A 15468-nucleotide genomic window follows, 5' to 3' on the forward strand; every position below is an offset into this window, starting at 1 on the left:
AGTTTAAAGAGGCACTGTGCAAAGCTGGGAAGCTCTGAGGAATTCAGTGTCCTGCTGCTTGCTTCTGCTTTGTTTTGTTAATTATTTTATTTATTGTCGAGTTTGGGGGGTTGATTGATTGATTTCCCCCCCCCCCCCCCGCCCCCCGATGTCTTCTTCGTATCAGTCTTGACCTCGGTTGCTTTTAGCATTCTAAAGAAGCCTTGGTGCATTTCAAACCACCTTCTTTTCCGACCAGCGCAGAACCACAGAGTGCTAGGGGTTAGAAGGGACCTCGAAGGCTCATCCTGTCCAACCCCCCTCTGCCACAGCAGGGTCAAGCCGAGCAGATCACACGGGAACCTACCCAGGCAGGTTTTGAATCTTTCCCGAGGAGGAGACTCTGCAACCCCCCAAGGCACAGCCTCCTCCTTGCTGCACGTCAAATAAACTTCTTCTTTTTTTCCTTGTTTTTCCCCTTCCAAACATCAGCACAGATTTCTTTGTTTTATTATTATTTTTACGGGACCCCAACCCCAAACAAACGCCGCGGCCAAGCCCTCCTCTGCCTCCCGAGAGCATCACACAGGGCCCTCATTTAACACCGAACAATTCCCAACCGTTCCGCGACCTTTGCATCTGCTCCGCATCTGCCCGCGGGCAGAAAAGGGCCAGTGTCTGAGACCTCGAAGGGGATTTTTCTCCCGCCCCCCCCCCCCCTTCCCCCCCCATCCCCACCGCGCAGATGAGGAACCGCCAACGTTTGGCAGCAGAAGGCGGTGGGTGCCTGCCTGGTGCCACAGGTGGCTGCCGCTTAAACAAATCCTGGAGGCTGGAGGAGGCTCCTTCGCAGCTCCCCAGCCGGGAAACCAGGGCGAGCGCTGGGGGTTTGCGCATAGCAAGAGTGCCCTCCGCTGTCGGAATCCGCGCAGGCAGCCTCTGCAGGCTCCGGGAGAGGGAGAGGGAAAAAAAACAGGACAGAACATTTTTTTTTTCCCCCCTCTTTCCTATCGAGTCTGGAATTTCTTCTACATTGTTAAACACAGTAGGGGTCTCTATTTGTCTCCTCCTGTTTCACAGCTTGGGCTCAGTATGCGATAATTCATCTTTCTTTATGGGATTCCGAGCTATCATAAAGAGTTAAAAAGAATTAATTTGCAAGAAAATAGACGTGGCCCTCACGATTTAAGACGAAGAAGAAGAGGAAGGAGAGGGGGGAAAGGAAAAAACCCCAACCCCGACACAAAAAAAACCAACAAAACAACTTTCTTTAAAAGCTCCATCAGTTGTAAGAGACGATAAAGCCACGGCCAAAGTAATACTGTTCTGCTGCAGGATCAATACCTTGTTACAAGGCAACTGTAGCCGCATGAATATCATTGGGAAAACTAATTGAGGGGAGGGGAGGCTTGAAAAGAGATTTTTCCTCCTTCTTTTTTTTCTTTTTCTTTTCTTTTCTTTTCTTTTCTTTTCTTTTCTTTTCTTTTCTTTTCTTTTCTTTTCTTTTCTTTTCTTTTCTTTTCTTTTCTTTTCTTTTCTTTTCTTTTCTTTTCTTTTCTTTTCTTTTCTTTTCCTTTCTTTTTAATTTTCTTTTATTTTCTTTTTCCTCTCCTCTCCTCTCCTCTCCTCTCCTCTCCTCTCCTCTCCTCTCCTCTCCACTCCTCTCCTCTCCTCGAGTCTCCTCTCCTCGAGTCTCCTCTCCTCGAGTCTCCTCTTCTCGAGTCTCCTCTCCTCTCCTCGAGTCTCCTCTCCTCTCCTCGAGTCTCCTCTCCTCTCCTCCCCTCCCCTCCCCTCCCCTCCCCTCCCCTCTCCTCTCCTCTCCTCTCCTTGTTTTGTTGTGTTTTGTTTTGTTTTGTTTTGTTTGTTTTATTTTATCCCCCCCTCCCCAAGCATAATTTAAATACAAGAAGTTTGTGCGTCCTGACGATCGGGGAGGTGAAGAATTGTCCTTGTGTGGGCGTGCTGCGGAATATTGCTTGTTTAAATACACAGAAAATGCTGCGAGCTGCACTTTGGAATGGTTATTGGATTTGCATGTGAGAGCACTTCCCACATCTGCTCCCTACTTAGCAGGCATTTTATCTTCGGCTGATGGTGACAAACACAGGTTGGGGTTGGTTAGGATCTGGGGCGGGGGGGGTAGCTTTTGGGCTGGTTGTTGGTTTGGGGTTTGGGTCTGTTTGTTTGTTTGTTTTTTACCCTGAAACTTCTTTCTCAGTTTATTTTGCTTCTCAGTGAAAGATCAGGAAGGGGAAGCAGGGGTTGGATTTCTTCCTCAAATTCCTACGTTTAGAAAAGATCCTCTCAGATAGAGAAAATATCATCTCAGTCAGAGGAAAAGATCCTCTCAGAGAAAATATCACCTCAGTTAGAGGAAAAGATCCTCTCAGATGGAGGGAGGAAAGATCCTCTCAGATGTGAAGGGAGGAAGGATCCTCTCGAAGAGAGGAAGGAAAGATCCTCTCAGATGGAGGGAGGAAGGATCCTCTCAGATGTGGAGGGGAGGAAGGATCCTCTCAGATATGGAGGGGAGGAAGGGTCCTCTCAGATGGAGGAGGGAGGAAGGATCCTCTCAGATATGTAGGAAAGATCCTCTCAGATGTGGAGGGAGGAAGAAGGATCCTCTCGAAGGGAGGAAGGAAAGATACTCTCAGATGAAGTGAGGAAAGATTCTCTCAGAGGAAGGAAAGAAAAATCCTCTCAGATGGAGGAAGGAAGGAAGGATCCTCTCATGTGTGGGAACGAAAGAGCCTCTCAGCTGTGGAGGCAGGAAGGATCCTCTCAGATATAGAAAATAGTCTCGATTAGAGAAATTATCACCTCAATTAGAGAAAATATTACCTCACTTCTCCGTGCCGAGCAGGGTAATTACTCGGGATTCCTGCACTTCGGGGTGGTTTCATTTGTACTGTTCCACTTAGCCTGTGAAAAAAGGAAGAGCAAACCCCAAAGCCTTCCAAAAACCTTCGTCCCCTGGCGTGTGCCAGCGTGCTGCAGGTGCTGCTGGTGTCTGGGTGCTTCAGGAAGGAATCAGCAGTTTGAAATAGGTGGAGGGCTGGAAAATGTTCATTTTTCTTGCCTGATTTTATCTGCAGTGAGCACAGTTTGAGGATTTTACGGTGGAGAGTAAGAGACAGCGGCGAAATAAAGGATCGTCAGGGAGCGTTCGAGTGCAGAACCCTAGTTTGGTATCAGTGAGAAAGGTGGTTTTGGGGGGGCCGTTTTCGTGTGCAGAGCGAGAAGGGGTTGGAGCTGGGGCAAAACTAAAAGGTCCTGGAGCACAGTGGGGGCCATGGGGGGCTTATTCCAGACCAAGGAAGGGGGGAATCGGCTAAGCATCGAGCACCTTCAGGGCGAAGCTGGCTAGGATGGGCTGATTCGCCTCAGCTTCCTCACACAGGAGGAGGTGGTGGCATTTTGGAAGCCTCCATTCGTTTGTGTGTTCCCTTGCACACCATGCAAAAGGCTCTTCCCGTCCCAGTCAGCAGAAAGATTCCTGCTCTGGGAGCAGAATTCAGAGCCAGCAAAGCTAACTTTGCAAGCCCAGCGCTCACGGAGGCAGAGGACGTGCCGGGTTCTTTTTCCCTTTGCTCGGCAGTGCACCTTTCCTATGCTGACTGAAGGACTCAGGGCACCCTTGCAACCCTCTTCCCTCCCTCTGGAACCAGGGAGGAAGCAGGGCAGCACCATCCCCCTTACAGCTTGGCTCTGGTGGTGATGGTGGCCGAGCAAAGCCTTCCTGTGGCCAGCCCTGGTGCCCCCCGCAGTGAGTCAGCAGAGTTCGGGAGCAGCTTCAGCCATCCCCATCCCCGAGTGACTTTCTCCAAAGAGCTTCATTTGGATTTCCGTGGGCTGCTCTCTGGGGCCAGGGCCCAGGGGGCTAATTCTGGGGCCAGACAGCAGGAGCCACCGGGGGTCCAGCGAGGTGGAACCCGCCGAGGAGCTCAACCCCGGGTCCCGTTTGGAGAGCTGTTCCCTGCCCTTTCCCCCACCCCCCCCACCTGTTTTCATAGGGTGAGCTTCCTGTGCTATAATTCATCTTGCATCCCCCCCCCCCCCCCCCCGCCCCCAGCAGCTTCAGATTAGTTCGTTAGCTGTTAGACTACTAATGAGAAAGAGAAAATAACTGCGAGGTTATTAGTGGCTGAGATCCTGAGTGCTGGACAAAACTCCCTTTCAACACCTTTTGTGCAGCCCAAGAAGTGCAACTCCCCCCTCCCCAAAACCCCTTCAGCCCATGTCTAGAAGATTAAGCAAGGGCTGGATTAATTCCACCTCTTCCTCAAAGTCCTGCAGGCTTTCAGGCTGGGGTTTTGGTTTGATGGTGGTTGGGGTTGGGGTGGGTTTTTTTTGGCTGCACCACATCCTGACTGTAATAATCAAAATGATTTGGTTTGTCTGGAGGAAGTAAAATGAAACAAAACCGAAAGAAGTGAATACTTAACCCCCAAAACACAACAGCCAGGAGAAAGATTAAACTCTTCGGGGCTTAATGGGTTTAATCACTCGGTGATACATCAGGCAGGGGAGGAGAGCTGTGAAAGAGAGACAAAATGCAGGTTTCCCCCTGCAAAAATGAATGCTGTCCTAAAGAGCAAATCATCATCATCATCATCATTGGAGTTTAGCTTAATATTTGAGGGCTGCTCTGGCAACAGCCTGGATGGATGAGCAAGCGCTGCTGCCGCTGTCGCCGGCGGAGCTCCAGCGAGCAGCCCCAAACGGGGAAGCATTTGCCGGGGAGCTTTTATGCCCTGCTGAAATCAATACAGCAACAATAAACGCAGGCCCTGAGTTGGTTGCTGGTTTAGGTGTTCGGTTTTTTTTCCTCTATTAATAAATAGTTTCCTATCAATCAGTGCTGCTGGAAAGAGGGTGGTTAAAAGCCTTATTTGGGAGGAAACAGCGCGGGGAGGGGTGGGACGAGAGGGGCAGCGGCCATCCATCCAGCGCACACACCCTGGGCGTGCACAGGGAGCATTGCACAGACATGAAATAGGCATTAGAGAGGGATTGAAGGGATCAGAATGGCTATCAAATATGTATTTTAATATAAAATACATATCTTAATACAGTAAATGTATTTTAAAATGCCTATTGAATGTATACTAATATATATGTGTGTGTGTGTGTGTGTCTCTGTGTGTGTGTGTATCTAACCACTATCAATGGTTATTCTCTGCCTTGCAACCTGATCTGGTGTGAGGTGTCCCTGCCCATGGCAGGGGGGTTGGAACTGGATGACCCTTGAGGTCCCTTCCAACCCTGACAATTCTGTGATCCTTGAGGTGCTTTCCACCCCTAACAATTCTTTCAACCCCATCCATTTCAGTGCTGTTTCTAACAGGAGTAAAAGGCTACTCCAGCAAGCAGGAGGTGTTGGATGGGAGCTCTGTGAAGCATCTTGGCAGCCTGAGAGTGTGTGTGTGCCCCGTGCAGGCACCGTGCTGTCATCCCTGGCCCAGTGGCATTTCACTTGGGCGCCATCTGTGTCACCTGCTAGCAGAGCAGTGTGGGGAAGGGAAGCTTGGAGAGGGACTTAACTGAATTCCCTAAGAGATGACTGCAAAACACTGGGGTGAGATTTTTATTGTTATTATTTTCCATGTCTACTTTGAAGATGAATTGGGAAGGGGGGGGGGGGGGGAACACAACCTCCTCCTGCCCCCCAAATTACTTCAGTCCTTGAAGATTCTGAGAGGATGAGGGAGGTGATCCTCCTCCTCTAGTCCACTCTGCTGAGACCACAGCTGCAGCTCTGGGGCCAGTTCTGGAGCCTCTGTGCCAGGAAGGATCTGGAGGGGCTGGAAGGTGTCCAGAGAAGGGCCACGAGGAGGAGCAGAGGGGTTGGAGCTGCTCTGCTGTGAGGACAGACTGAGGGAGTTGGGATTGTGCAGGCTGGAGAGGAGAAGGCTCCCAGGAGACCTTCTTGTGGCCTTCCAGGATCTGCAGGGGGCTCCAAGAAAACTGGGGAGGGACTTTTGAGGGTGTCAGGGAGGGATAGGACTGGGGGGGATGGAGCAAAACTAGAAGTGGGTAGATTGAGATTGGCTGTGAGGAAGAAGTTGTTCCCCATGAGGGTGGTGAGAGCCTGGCACAGGTTGCCCAGGGAGGTGGTGGAAGCCTCATCCCTGGAGGTGTTTGCAGCCAGGCTGGATGTGGCTGTGAGCAACCTGCTGTAGTGTGAGGTGTCCCTGCCCATGGCAGGGAGGAGTTGGAACTGGCTGAGCCTTGAGGTCCCTTCCAGCCCTGACAGTTCCATGATAAGGATATTCTCTCCTTGGTCCTTTCAGAAAGTGTCCTGATGATGGTGAAGGCTCAGGAGCAACACCTCTGCTGCTCGTATCCCCACTTGTGCTTCCTCATGAGGGATCTTCCAGCTGCAAACTGCTGCTGCTGCTGCTTTGGGTGTATGAATTAGAGGAGCAGGCTGCTTGCTCTCTGGAAATGCTGAGCAGGTTCATGTTGATACTTCCTGGCAGTGGGCGTCAGCAGGTTGGGTTTCTGCTGGGAGCTTATGCATTATACATCTCGGTTTTGACATCCATGGATCATGAGGCTGTCTCCTCGTGCAGAACATAATACCTGTTTTGATTGTAAACGCTCACATTTGGGCTGGGTGATGGCTGTAGAGTGTCTGAAATCATTAGCTGGCTGCTGGTTCAGCTCCTCTCCCTTCCAGAGCAGAGGGCAAACTGCCTTGGGGATGGCTGCACAGCGCCCGGGGCCCTCGCTGCCTATTGGGTGCGGGGCTTGCCTGAGAGAAAGCTCTCGTGAAAGGCAAGGTGAAAAGTGGTAATGAGGGTGAAAAAAAAAAGGGGGGGGGGGGGGGGGGGGGAGGGGAGGAAGAAAGAAAGAAAGAAAAGAAAACAAAATACAGGTTAAAAAAAAAGAAAGATAAAATAGAGGTTAAAAAAGAAAGCTAAAATGCAAGAAAGAGATAAAATAAAGGTTTAAAAAGAGTAAGGTGGAGGAAGAGAGGTAGGGAAGGTGGAGGAGAGGTAGGAAAGGTGGAGGAGAGGTAGGGAAAGTGGAGAAGAGGTAGGGAAGGTGGAGGAGAGGTAAGGAAGGTGGAGGAGGGGTAAGGAAGGTGGAGGAGGGGTAGAGAAGGTGGAGGAGGGGTAAGGAAGGTGGAGGAGGGGTAGAGAAGGTGGAGGAGAGGTAGGAAAGGTGAGGAGAGGTAGAGAAGGTGAAGGAGAGGTAAGGAAGGTGAAGGAGAGGTAAGGAAGGTGGAGGAGAGGTAGGGAAGGTGGAGGAGAGGTAGGGAAGGTGGAGGAGAGGTAGAGAAGGTGGAGGAGAGGTAGGAAAGGTGGAAGAGAGGTAGGGAAGGTGGAAGAGAGGTAGGGAAGGTGGAAGAGGAGCCACAGCCTGCAGCTGCTTTCGGACTCCTGGTTTGCAGGCTTGTGTTAGTAGTCACAGTGGTAGTAGCCACAGTAAGAAGAGCAAGAATAATAATCAGAAGAGTAAGAATGCTAAGAGTGAGGATAATAGGCAACTCCTGGCCAGTTGTCCAAGGTTTGGCAGTAAGGAGTAGGAAACTCTCCCCCGTGAAAGCCTTCGGAGGTAGCGGCGCTGCCTCCGAGCCGGCAGCTTGGGAGTGAGAAGGAGTGGAGGATCCGTCCCCCCCCAGCCCCCCAGCTATCAAAATGCAAAGCTGGAACGTAAACAAAGACCTGTTGGAGTCATCTGAGATGGGGAAGGCTCTGCAGAGAGGAGCCTTGGGTGTTCTGCTGGCTTGGGCTCTGCGCGGTTTGCCTTCGCGGAGGCTGAGGCAGGATGCTGGGGATGGGTCAGAAGCTGCTGGGTTTAGGGGGCTTTGCGGGGGACTTTCTCGAGGTGCACTTCGGATACCTGCACCCAGCAGACTCTCTCTGTTCCCTCCTCTGCTGGGTTTCTTTTTCCCCTACCACGATGTGATAGTTAAGTTTCTGCAAGAGCGTTTGCAGTAAGGATTAGTCCGGGGCTGTCTCGCAGCAGCTGCCAGCTATCGATCCCAGCCCAAACAGTGCAGCAGCTTCAGCTCTCTCCGCAGAAACCTTAAATCGTATTTGACTCTCTGCAATTGCATTTTGGTGTCTTCCCCCCTCCCAACAGCACCAAAGGGGGGGGGGGGGGAAAAGGGAAAAGAACCCTCCAGCAGTACTCGAAGAAGAGTTTTCCTCAGAGCTAGTTAAGAGCAGTGGAATTTTATGCTGATATTTAAGATAGCAACTGAAAAGAGTCTAATTCAGTGAGAATTAATGTCCACTTTTAGTGGGGAGCAGCTGGGTAGATAAATGCACCCACAAGCAGAGGTTAAAATCTGGGAAGGGAGAGGTTGGGGAAGGGACAGCTTGGGGAAGGAGCAGGGTTGGGGAAGGGGCAGGGTTGGGGAAGGGACAGGTTGGGGAAGGAGCAGGGTTGGGGAAGGGACAGGTTTTGGAAAGGGGCAGATTTTGAGAGCCTCATTTTTGTGTGTGGGGGGGGGAGGGCAGGGAAATGATGAGCTTGAGATGCTGTAGAAAGCTGAGAAACAGCATTCAGAGGTGCAGGTTTCTCACCTCGTATCAGGCAAGACTCCCTGCTGAAATCTGGAGGGAGTTTGGGCTGGGTGCAGGCTGGAAGAGCTGACATCTCATTTTGCCCCAAGTGATTTTATAGTTAATGCTCTGTAAAAACCTCTGGGTTGGAAGTGAGCAGAACCACATCAAGGCTACACTGTTATGGTGTACAAGGAAATAATTTTGTCCCTTTGGGTTTTTTAGTGTAACTGTTTCTGCTGTAATGCTGAGTGCTGACTTTCTTGTCAGCCTTTAATGCTCTGTTCTGACTTTCCTGTCAGCCCCTGATACTGAGTTCTGAGTTTCAACTCAGCCTTCAATGCTAAGTGCTGAGTTTATCATAGTATCATAGTATCAGTCAGGGTTGGAAGGGACCACAAGGATCATCTAGTTCCAAGCCCCTGCCATGGGCAGGGACACCCCACACTACATCAGCCTGGCCAGAGCCTCATCCAGCCTGGGCTTAAACACCTCCAGGGACGGGGCCTCAACCACCTCCCTGGACAACCCATTCCAGGGCTTCACCACTCTCATGGGGAAGAACTTCCTCCTCACCTCCAGCCTGAATCTCCCCACCTCCAGCTTCATTCCATTCCCCCTAGTCCTATCACTACCTGAGATCCTGAGCAGTCCCTCCCCAGCCTTCCTGCAGCCCCCTTCAGATACTGGAAGGCCACAATTAGGCCACCTGGGAGTCTTCTCTTCTCCATCTTCTCTATCTCCTGTTTCAGGCATTCATTGCTGGCTCTGTTCACAGCTTTGCTTATCGCCAAAATAGGACAATCCTGCCCCATCCAAGGCAGCAGAAGCTGTGCCATTCCTTTCAGCAGGGAGAGGCTGGGATGCTGTATTTGCTCCCTGTGCCTATCTTCAACACAAATCAGCTCTGTCTCTGCTTCCAGCTACGCTCAACCTCATTACACACACAGGCTGCACTCCTTGCTCTGAGTGGATATTTAGACTACCAAACATTCTAAGATCAAGGCAGAATTTAGTAGAGCCTCATTAATTGCCACCTGTTTAATTTTCACTTTGGTGGGTTTGATTTGGGGTTTTTGTGTTTTGGTTTGGGTTTTTTAATGTGGAATTATAGTGCTTAAATAAAAAGAAGAGGAGGAATTATTTTGGGATCCAGGGTAAAACAAGAGGGAAGGCCTCGAGCTACGACTGGGTAGGTTTAGACTGGAAAGTAGGTCCCAGTGGTCAAGGCTTGGGATGTGCTGCCCCAGGGAGGTGGTGGAGTGCCCAAGCCTGACTGTGTTTGAAGGTGGTTTGGCTGTGGTGCTTGGGGCTGTGGTTTAGGGCAGAGCCTTGCAGAGTAGGGTTCTGGGTTGGCCTTGGTGATGCTGAGGGTCTGCTCCAGCCTGAGTGTTGATGCTGTGAAGTAAGAGTGGAGCTGGAGGGGGTTGCAGAAAAAGGGGAGAAAAAAACCCCATGTCCTTTCTTTTTTTTGGTTTTGTTTTGTGCTTGGATTCAGAAAGCACATCTCTCTTCTGAGAGGGAAACAGAACCTGGCAGCTGGAGGGAAACCTTAGCAGAGGGCCCTGGCCGAGCATTCTTCCCCAGCACAAAGGAGAGAGAAACTCCTGGAGCTCTTCAGCAGAAGCTCTCTCGTTACCCAGAACGATAAATTATTGATCTAATGAGAAGCCTGGGAGCTGCTTTTTTCTCACGTCCTCCAATGGATCTTCTACCCCAGGCCTGATTTACAGCTGTCATTCCTCCCCTCCTGCTCATCTGATTCCTTTCTTTTCTCTGTGCCGCTCGCTCCCTGTGGGCTGACGAAAAGCAGCTCTGGGCCAGGGTGGCCAGCGGAAGCTGAGTAATTGCCTACCAAAAAAAAACCCCAAACCAACACCACCACCACCACAACCAACCAAAAAAGCCCCTACAGCCCAACATTTGTCAATGTTGGGGTGTGTTGATTTGGGTCTTTTTTTCCCCTCCCTGAGCAGCCTTCTCTCTCTCTCTCCCTCTCTATTTGATCAGGTGCGAATTAGGATTCCACCGGTTTCAGGCGCTGCTGGTTGGGAGGGAGGGAGGGAGCGGGAGGCAGAGGAAGTAGCTGCCTACACCACTAATTAAACATGTGTAACCAATTAGTGGGGCTTTCCACCAGGGCACAAGCCATGTAATTTGCTGAGCTTTTCTATCAGGAGAGATGGAAATAGGTACAAAAGGGGAAAGGGGGGGGCAGGGAAAAAAGGAAAACCAGGGTGCTTGACTCCCAACGTCCTGGTGTTAAACAGGTCAGAGGAAATGAACTTTAAAGAGCTCATTTCTGGCTGGGTCATAAATCTCTCTTTTTGCTTTTTGGGGGGGAGAGGTGGGGGAAATCAATTGAGCTCTAGTGGCTGACAGCCGCAGCACAGCACCTAATGGCAGGGGGGCTGCTAGAGATTCGTGGAAAGATTTGGGTTGGAAGGGGCCTTGAAGATTGTAGCATCAGAGAATGGGTTGGGTTGGAAGGGACCTTAGAGATCATAGAATGGATTTGGAGGGGACCTTGAAGATCGTAGCATCAGAGAATGGGTTGGGTTGGAAGGGATCTTGAAGATCATAGAATCCCAGAGCGATTTGGGTTGGAAGGGACCTTGAAGATCACAGAATGGATTTGGAAGGGACCTTCAAGATCATGGAATCACAGAATGGTTTGGCTTGGAAAGGACCTTCAAGATCACCTAGTTCCAATCCCCTCCTCCCTCCACGGACAGGGACATCTGACTGAGCAAGTGCTACTGTATGGATAATGTGAATGCCATGGTGAGGATGTAGAGCACCCAGTTCAGGTGGTGTGGTGTCTTGGGGTGCTCAGTTTGGGTGGTGCTGTAGGGCATCCAGTTTAGGGGCTGCAGAATGTTCCCTTTCAGCAGTATTTCCAAGCACAGCAGAAAACAGATGTGCTGCTAATTTCTGTGCCTGCCTTTGGGATGGGAAGACTTAGAATCATAGGTTGGGTTGGAAGGGACCTTGAAGCCCATCCAGTTCCACCCCCCTGCCATGGGCAGGGACACCTCCCACCAGCCCAGGTTGCTCAAGGTTTCATCCAGCCTGGCCTGGAGCACCTCCAGGGAGGAGGTAGCCACAGCCTCCCTGGGCAGCCTGTGCCAGCGTCTCCCCACCCTCACTGCCAAGAATTTCTTCCTCCTCTGGAGTCCAAACCTCCTCCCTTGCAGCTGAGAGCCGCTGTCCCTCCTCCTAGCACCACAAGCCCTTGTCAAAAGGGTCAAACTGCTGGAAGTGCTTCCCACCTCCCCTTCCCTTTTCCTAAATGAATTCATTCCGCTGGAAATTCTTCAGTTAAACAAATGCTTATTGATTCCAAAGGCTGTCTGGAATTACATTACAGCTCTGATGTCTCAACACTGTACAAAGACAATAAATCTCGGTGGCCCGGGACCCGTAGTGGAGTCGGAGCCAGCCCAGTTGTGCCCTGTCAGGCGCTGATTTGAGTTTGAAAGGTTACAGATTAGCTTAGCAATGTTAAGTGAACTGGCAAAGGCATCTCTAATTCTGCTGGAGACGAGGAAGCTCGATGGGTGTAAAGGGGAATCCTAATGAGCCCATCGGAAAAGCTTCGCTCCGTGCCCGGCGGCCGAGGTGCCGCCGATGGGTATGAAAGCATCGGCAATCGATGGCTCCTATGGAATTTCATTAGGGAGCGGCGTCCACGATTGATAGCGCCTCATAATTTGATGGATTTGTGCTGAGGAAATGATTAGCCAGGTGAGAAAGAGCCGGGGACCGGCAGCGTGCGGGCGGGACTGGGGGGGTGTGGGGGGGAGGCTCATCGGCAAGCGGCCGGAGCTGGGGGCGATTTGTACCCAATTAAATAAAGGAAAAAAAAGAATTGATTTGTACTGATGTGCCAAATTTTTAACCACGGAGCTGTCTTGCAAGTCCTTGGCTGATAACAATCCTTTGATTTTTTTCCACCCTTCCCCCCCCCACAGCAGTCCCAGGAGAAGGAGCGGATGACGGCGACAGCGGCAACGAGAGCCGGAGCGGGAGCGAGGAGACCAACGTCTGCGAGAAATGCTGCGCCGAGTTCTTCAAGTGGACGGACTTCCTGGAGCACAAGAAGAGCTGCACCAAAAACCCCCTGGTGCTGATCGTCAGCGAGGATGAGGCGGCCCCGCCGCCCGCCGAGGAGTTCCCCGAGCCCTCGCCCGCCAGCTCCCCCAGCGAGCAGGCAGAGAGCGAAGCCGCCGAGGACGGCGCCCAGGCGGAGGCCAACGACAGCTCCGAGGTGAAGGCGGCGGAGAAGGAAGAAGAGCCGATGGAGGTAGAAACACCCGCGGAGAAGGGTTTCCAGAATCAGGGCACCTCAACTACAGCTACTCCTCTACCTCAGCTCCCCGAGCCACCTCCCGTGACGAGCTACGCCATGCCAAACACCAACGTCACGCTGGAGACCCTGCTGAGCACCAAGGTGGCGGTGGCGCAGTTCTCGCAGACGGCCCGCAGCGCGGTCTCGGCCAGCGTGGGCGGCGGGGGTGGCGGCGGTGGCCATCCCCATGATCCTGGAGCAGCTGATGGCCCTGCAGCAGCAGCAGATCCACCAGCTGCAGCTGATCGAGCAGATCCGCAGCCAAGTGGCGATGATGAACCGCCAGCCGCTGCGGGCCACCCTCAGCACGGTGATGGCCGCCCAGAGCGGGGCCGGGCAGGCGGCCAGCCAGCTGCAGGGCTTCGCCGCCAGCGCTGCCGTCCAGCTGACCGCCGTCATCCCCCCGGCCATGGTGGGGCAGGCTGTCAGCGCCCAGGCCGCCGCCTTCGACAGCTCCCAGCACCTCACCAGGTCCACGTCAGGAGCCAGCACCCCCAGCGTCTCCGGCGGGGGCTCCTCCGCCCCGTCTGACCCCAGCCTCCCTTCCTGTTCCTCCTCCTCTGGCGCCATCGTGTCCGTGACGCCCGCAGCCGCCTCCGGCGCCCCCAACGGTGCCGCACAGCCCCAGAGCACCCCGACCCCGCCTTCGCTGGGGGCTCACGGGAGCCTGGCCTCGGTGTCCAGCCTGCCAAACCCACTTCTACCTCAGACCTCCTCCAACAGCAGCGTGATCTTCCCCAACCCGCTGGTGAGCATCGCTGCCACGGCCAACGCGCTGGACCCGCTCTCCGCCTTGATGAAGCACCGCAAGGGCAAGCCCCCCAACGTGTCGGTGTTCGAGCCCAAGGCCAGCTCCGAGGACCCGTTCTTCAAGCATAAGTGCAGGTTCTGTGCCAAGGTCTTCGGCAGCGACAGCGCCCTGCAGATCCACCTGCGCTCGCACACGGGGGAGCGGCCCTTCAAGTGCAACATCTGCGGGAACCGCTTCTCCACCAAGGGCAACCTGAAAGTCCACTTCCAGAGGCACAAAGAGAAGTACCCCCACATCCAGATGAACCCCTACCCCGTTCCGGAATACCTCGACAATGTGCCCACCTGCTCCGGCATCCCCTATGGGATGTCGCTGCCCCCCGAGAAGCCGGTCACTACCTGGCTGGACAGCAAGCCCGTCCTGCCCACCGTCCCCACCTCCATTGGCCTCCAGCTGCCCCCCACCCTCCCCGGCGTGAACAGCTATGGAGACTCCCCCAGCATCACTCCCATGAGCAGGTCACCCCAGAGGCCTTCTCCCGCCTCCAGCGAATGCACTTCTCTCTCCCCCAGCCTCAACGCCTCCGAGCCGGGTGCGCCGGCCTCCGCCGAGTCCCCACAGCCCGCCCAGGGCGCCTCCTCCTCTCTGCCCAAGGGGGAAGCTGTCACCCTGCCCGCAGCGGGCACGCGGCTGGGGGACCTGGGGCAAGCCTCCGCTGCTGCCTCCGCCTCCTCAGTCCCCGGAGCTGCCACGGACAGCGGGGCGACGCCGAGCCTCCCCACCCCTGTGCTTCCGGCGGCCCCCGACCAGTTCAAGGCCAAGTTCCCCTTCGGCGGCCTGCTAGACTCTATGCAAACCTCCGAGACCTCCAAGCTGCAGCAGCTGGTGGAGAACATCGACAAGAAGATGACGGACCCCAACCAGTGCGTCATCTGCCACCGCGTGCTGAGCTGCCAGAGCGCCCTCAAGATGCATTACCGGACGCACACCGGGGAGAGGCCCTTCAAGTGCAAGATCTGCGGCCGTGCCTTCACCACGAAAGGCAACCTCAAGACCCACTTTGGCGTCCACCGCGCCAAGCCACCGCTGAGGGTCCAGCACTCCTGCCCCATCTGCCAGAAGAAGTTCACCAACGCCGTGGTCCTCCAGCAGCACATCCGGATGCACATGGGGGGCCAGATCCCCAACACACCGCTGCCAGAGGGCTTCCAGGACGCCATGGACTCGGAGCTCTCCTATGACGAGAAGAACCTCGATGCCCTGAGCAACTTCGATGAGGACCTCGACGAGAACTCGATGGAGGAGGACCCAGAGCTGAAGGATGCGGCCAGCCCCTCCAAGCCCCTCATATCCTACTCCGGGTCCTGCCCTTCCTCACCACCGTCCGTGATCTCCAGCATCGCCGCCCTGGAGAACCAGATGAAGATGATCGACTCCGTCATGAACTGCCAGCAGCTGGCCGGCTTGAAAGCCATGGAGAACGGCTCGGGGGAGAGTGACCACCTGAGCAACGACTCCTCATCGGCCGTGGGCGACCTGGAGAGCCAGAGCGCGGGCAGCCCCGCCATGTCCGAGTCCTCTTCCTCCATGCAAGCTTTGTCTCCCGTCCACAGCAACAGCGAGAGCTTCAGATCCAAGTCCCCGGGGCTCGGCACCCAGGAGGAGCCACCCGAGATCCAGCTCAAGACGGAGAAGCCAGACAGCCCCCCGCCCGCCAGCGAAAACGGAGGCGCCTTGGACCTAACCTCCACCACCGCCACCACCGCCACCACCCCCATCCTCGGCACCCCCGGCCGGCCGGCGATCAAAGAGGAGGCTCCCTTTAGCCTGCTGTTCCTGAGCAGAGAGCGTGGTAAGTGTCCGAGTCC

General features: G+C 53.9%; 1 protein-coding gene across 1 annotated transcript in view; it reads left to right on the forward strand.

The window, feature by feature from the left end:
• SALL3 (spalt like transcription factor 3) overlaps positions 1-15468 on the forward strand; it is a 34071-nt gene that overhangs the window by 11609 nt on the left and 6994 nt on the right. Inside the window, 2 exon segments of the mRNA XM_068167702.1 lie at positions 12473-13008; positions 13010-15452. Of these exon segments, the coding sequence (XP_068023803.1) occupies positions 12473-13008; positions 13010-15452 (2979 nt within the window).

This window comes from Melanerpes formicivorus, unplaced genomic scaffold, assembly GCF_026170545.1.
Source record: "Melanerpes formicivorus ecotype bairdi unplaced genomic scaffold, bMelFor1.0.p_v2 SCAF_122, whole genome shotgun sequence".
In the NCBI taxonomy this organism is placed as follows: domain Eukaryota; kingdom Metazoa; phylum Chordata; class Aves; order Piciformes; family Picidae; genus Melanerpes; species Melanerpes formicivorus.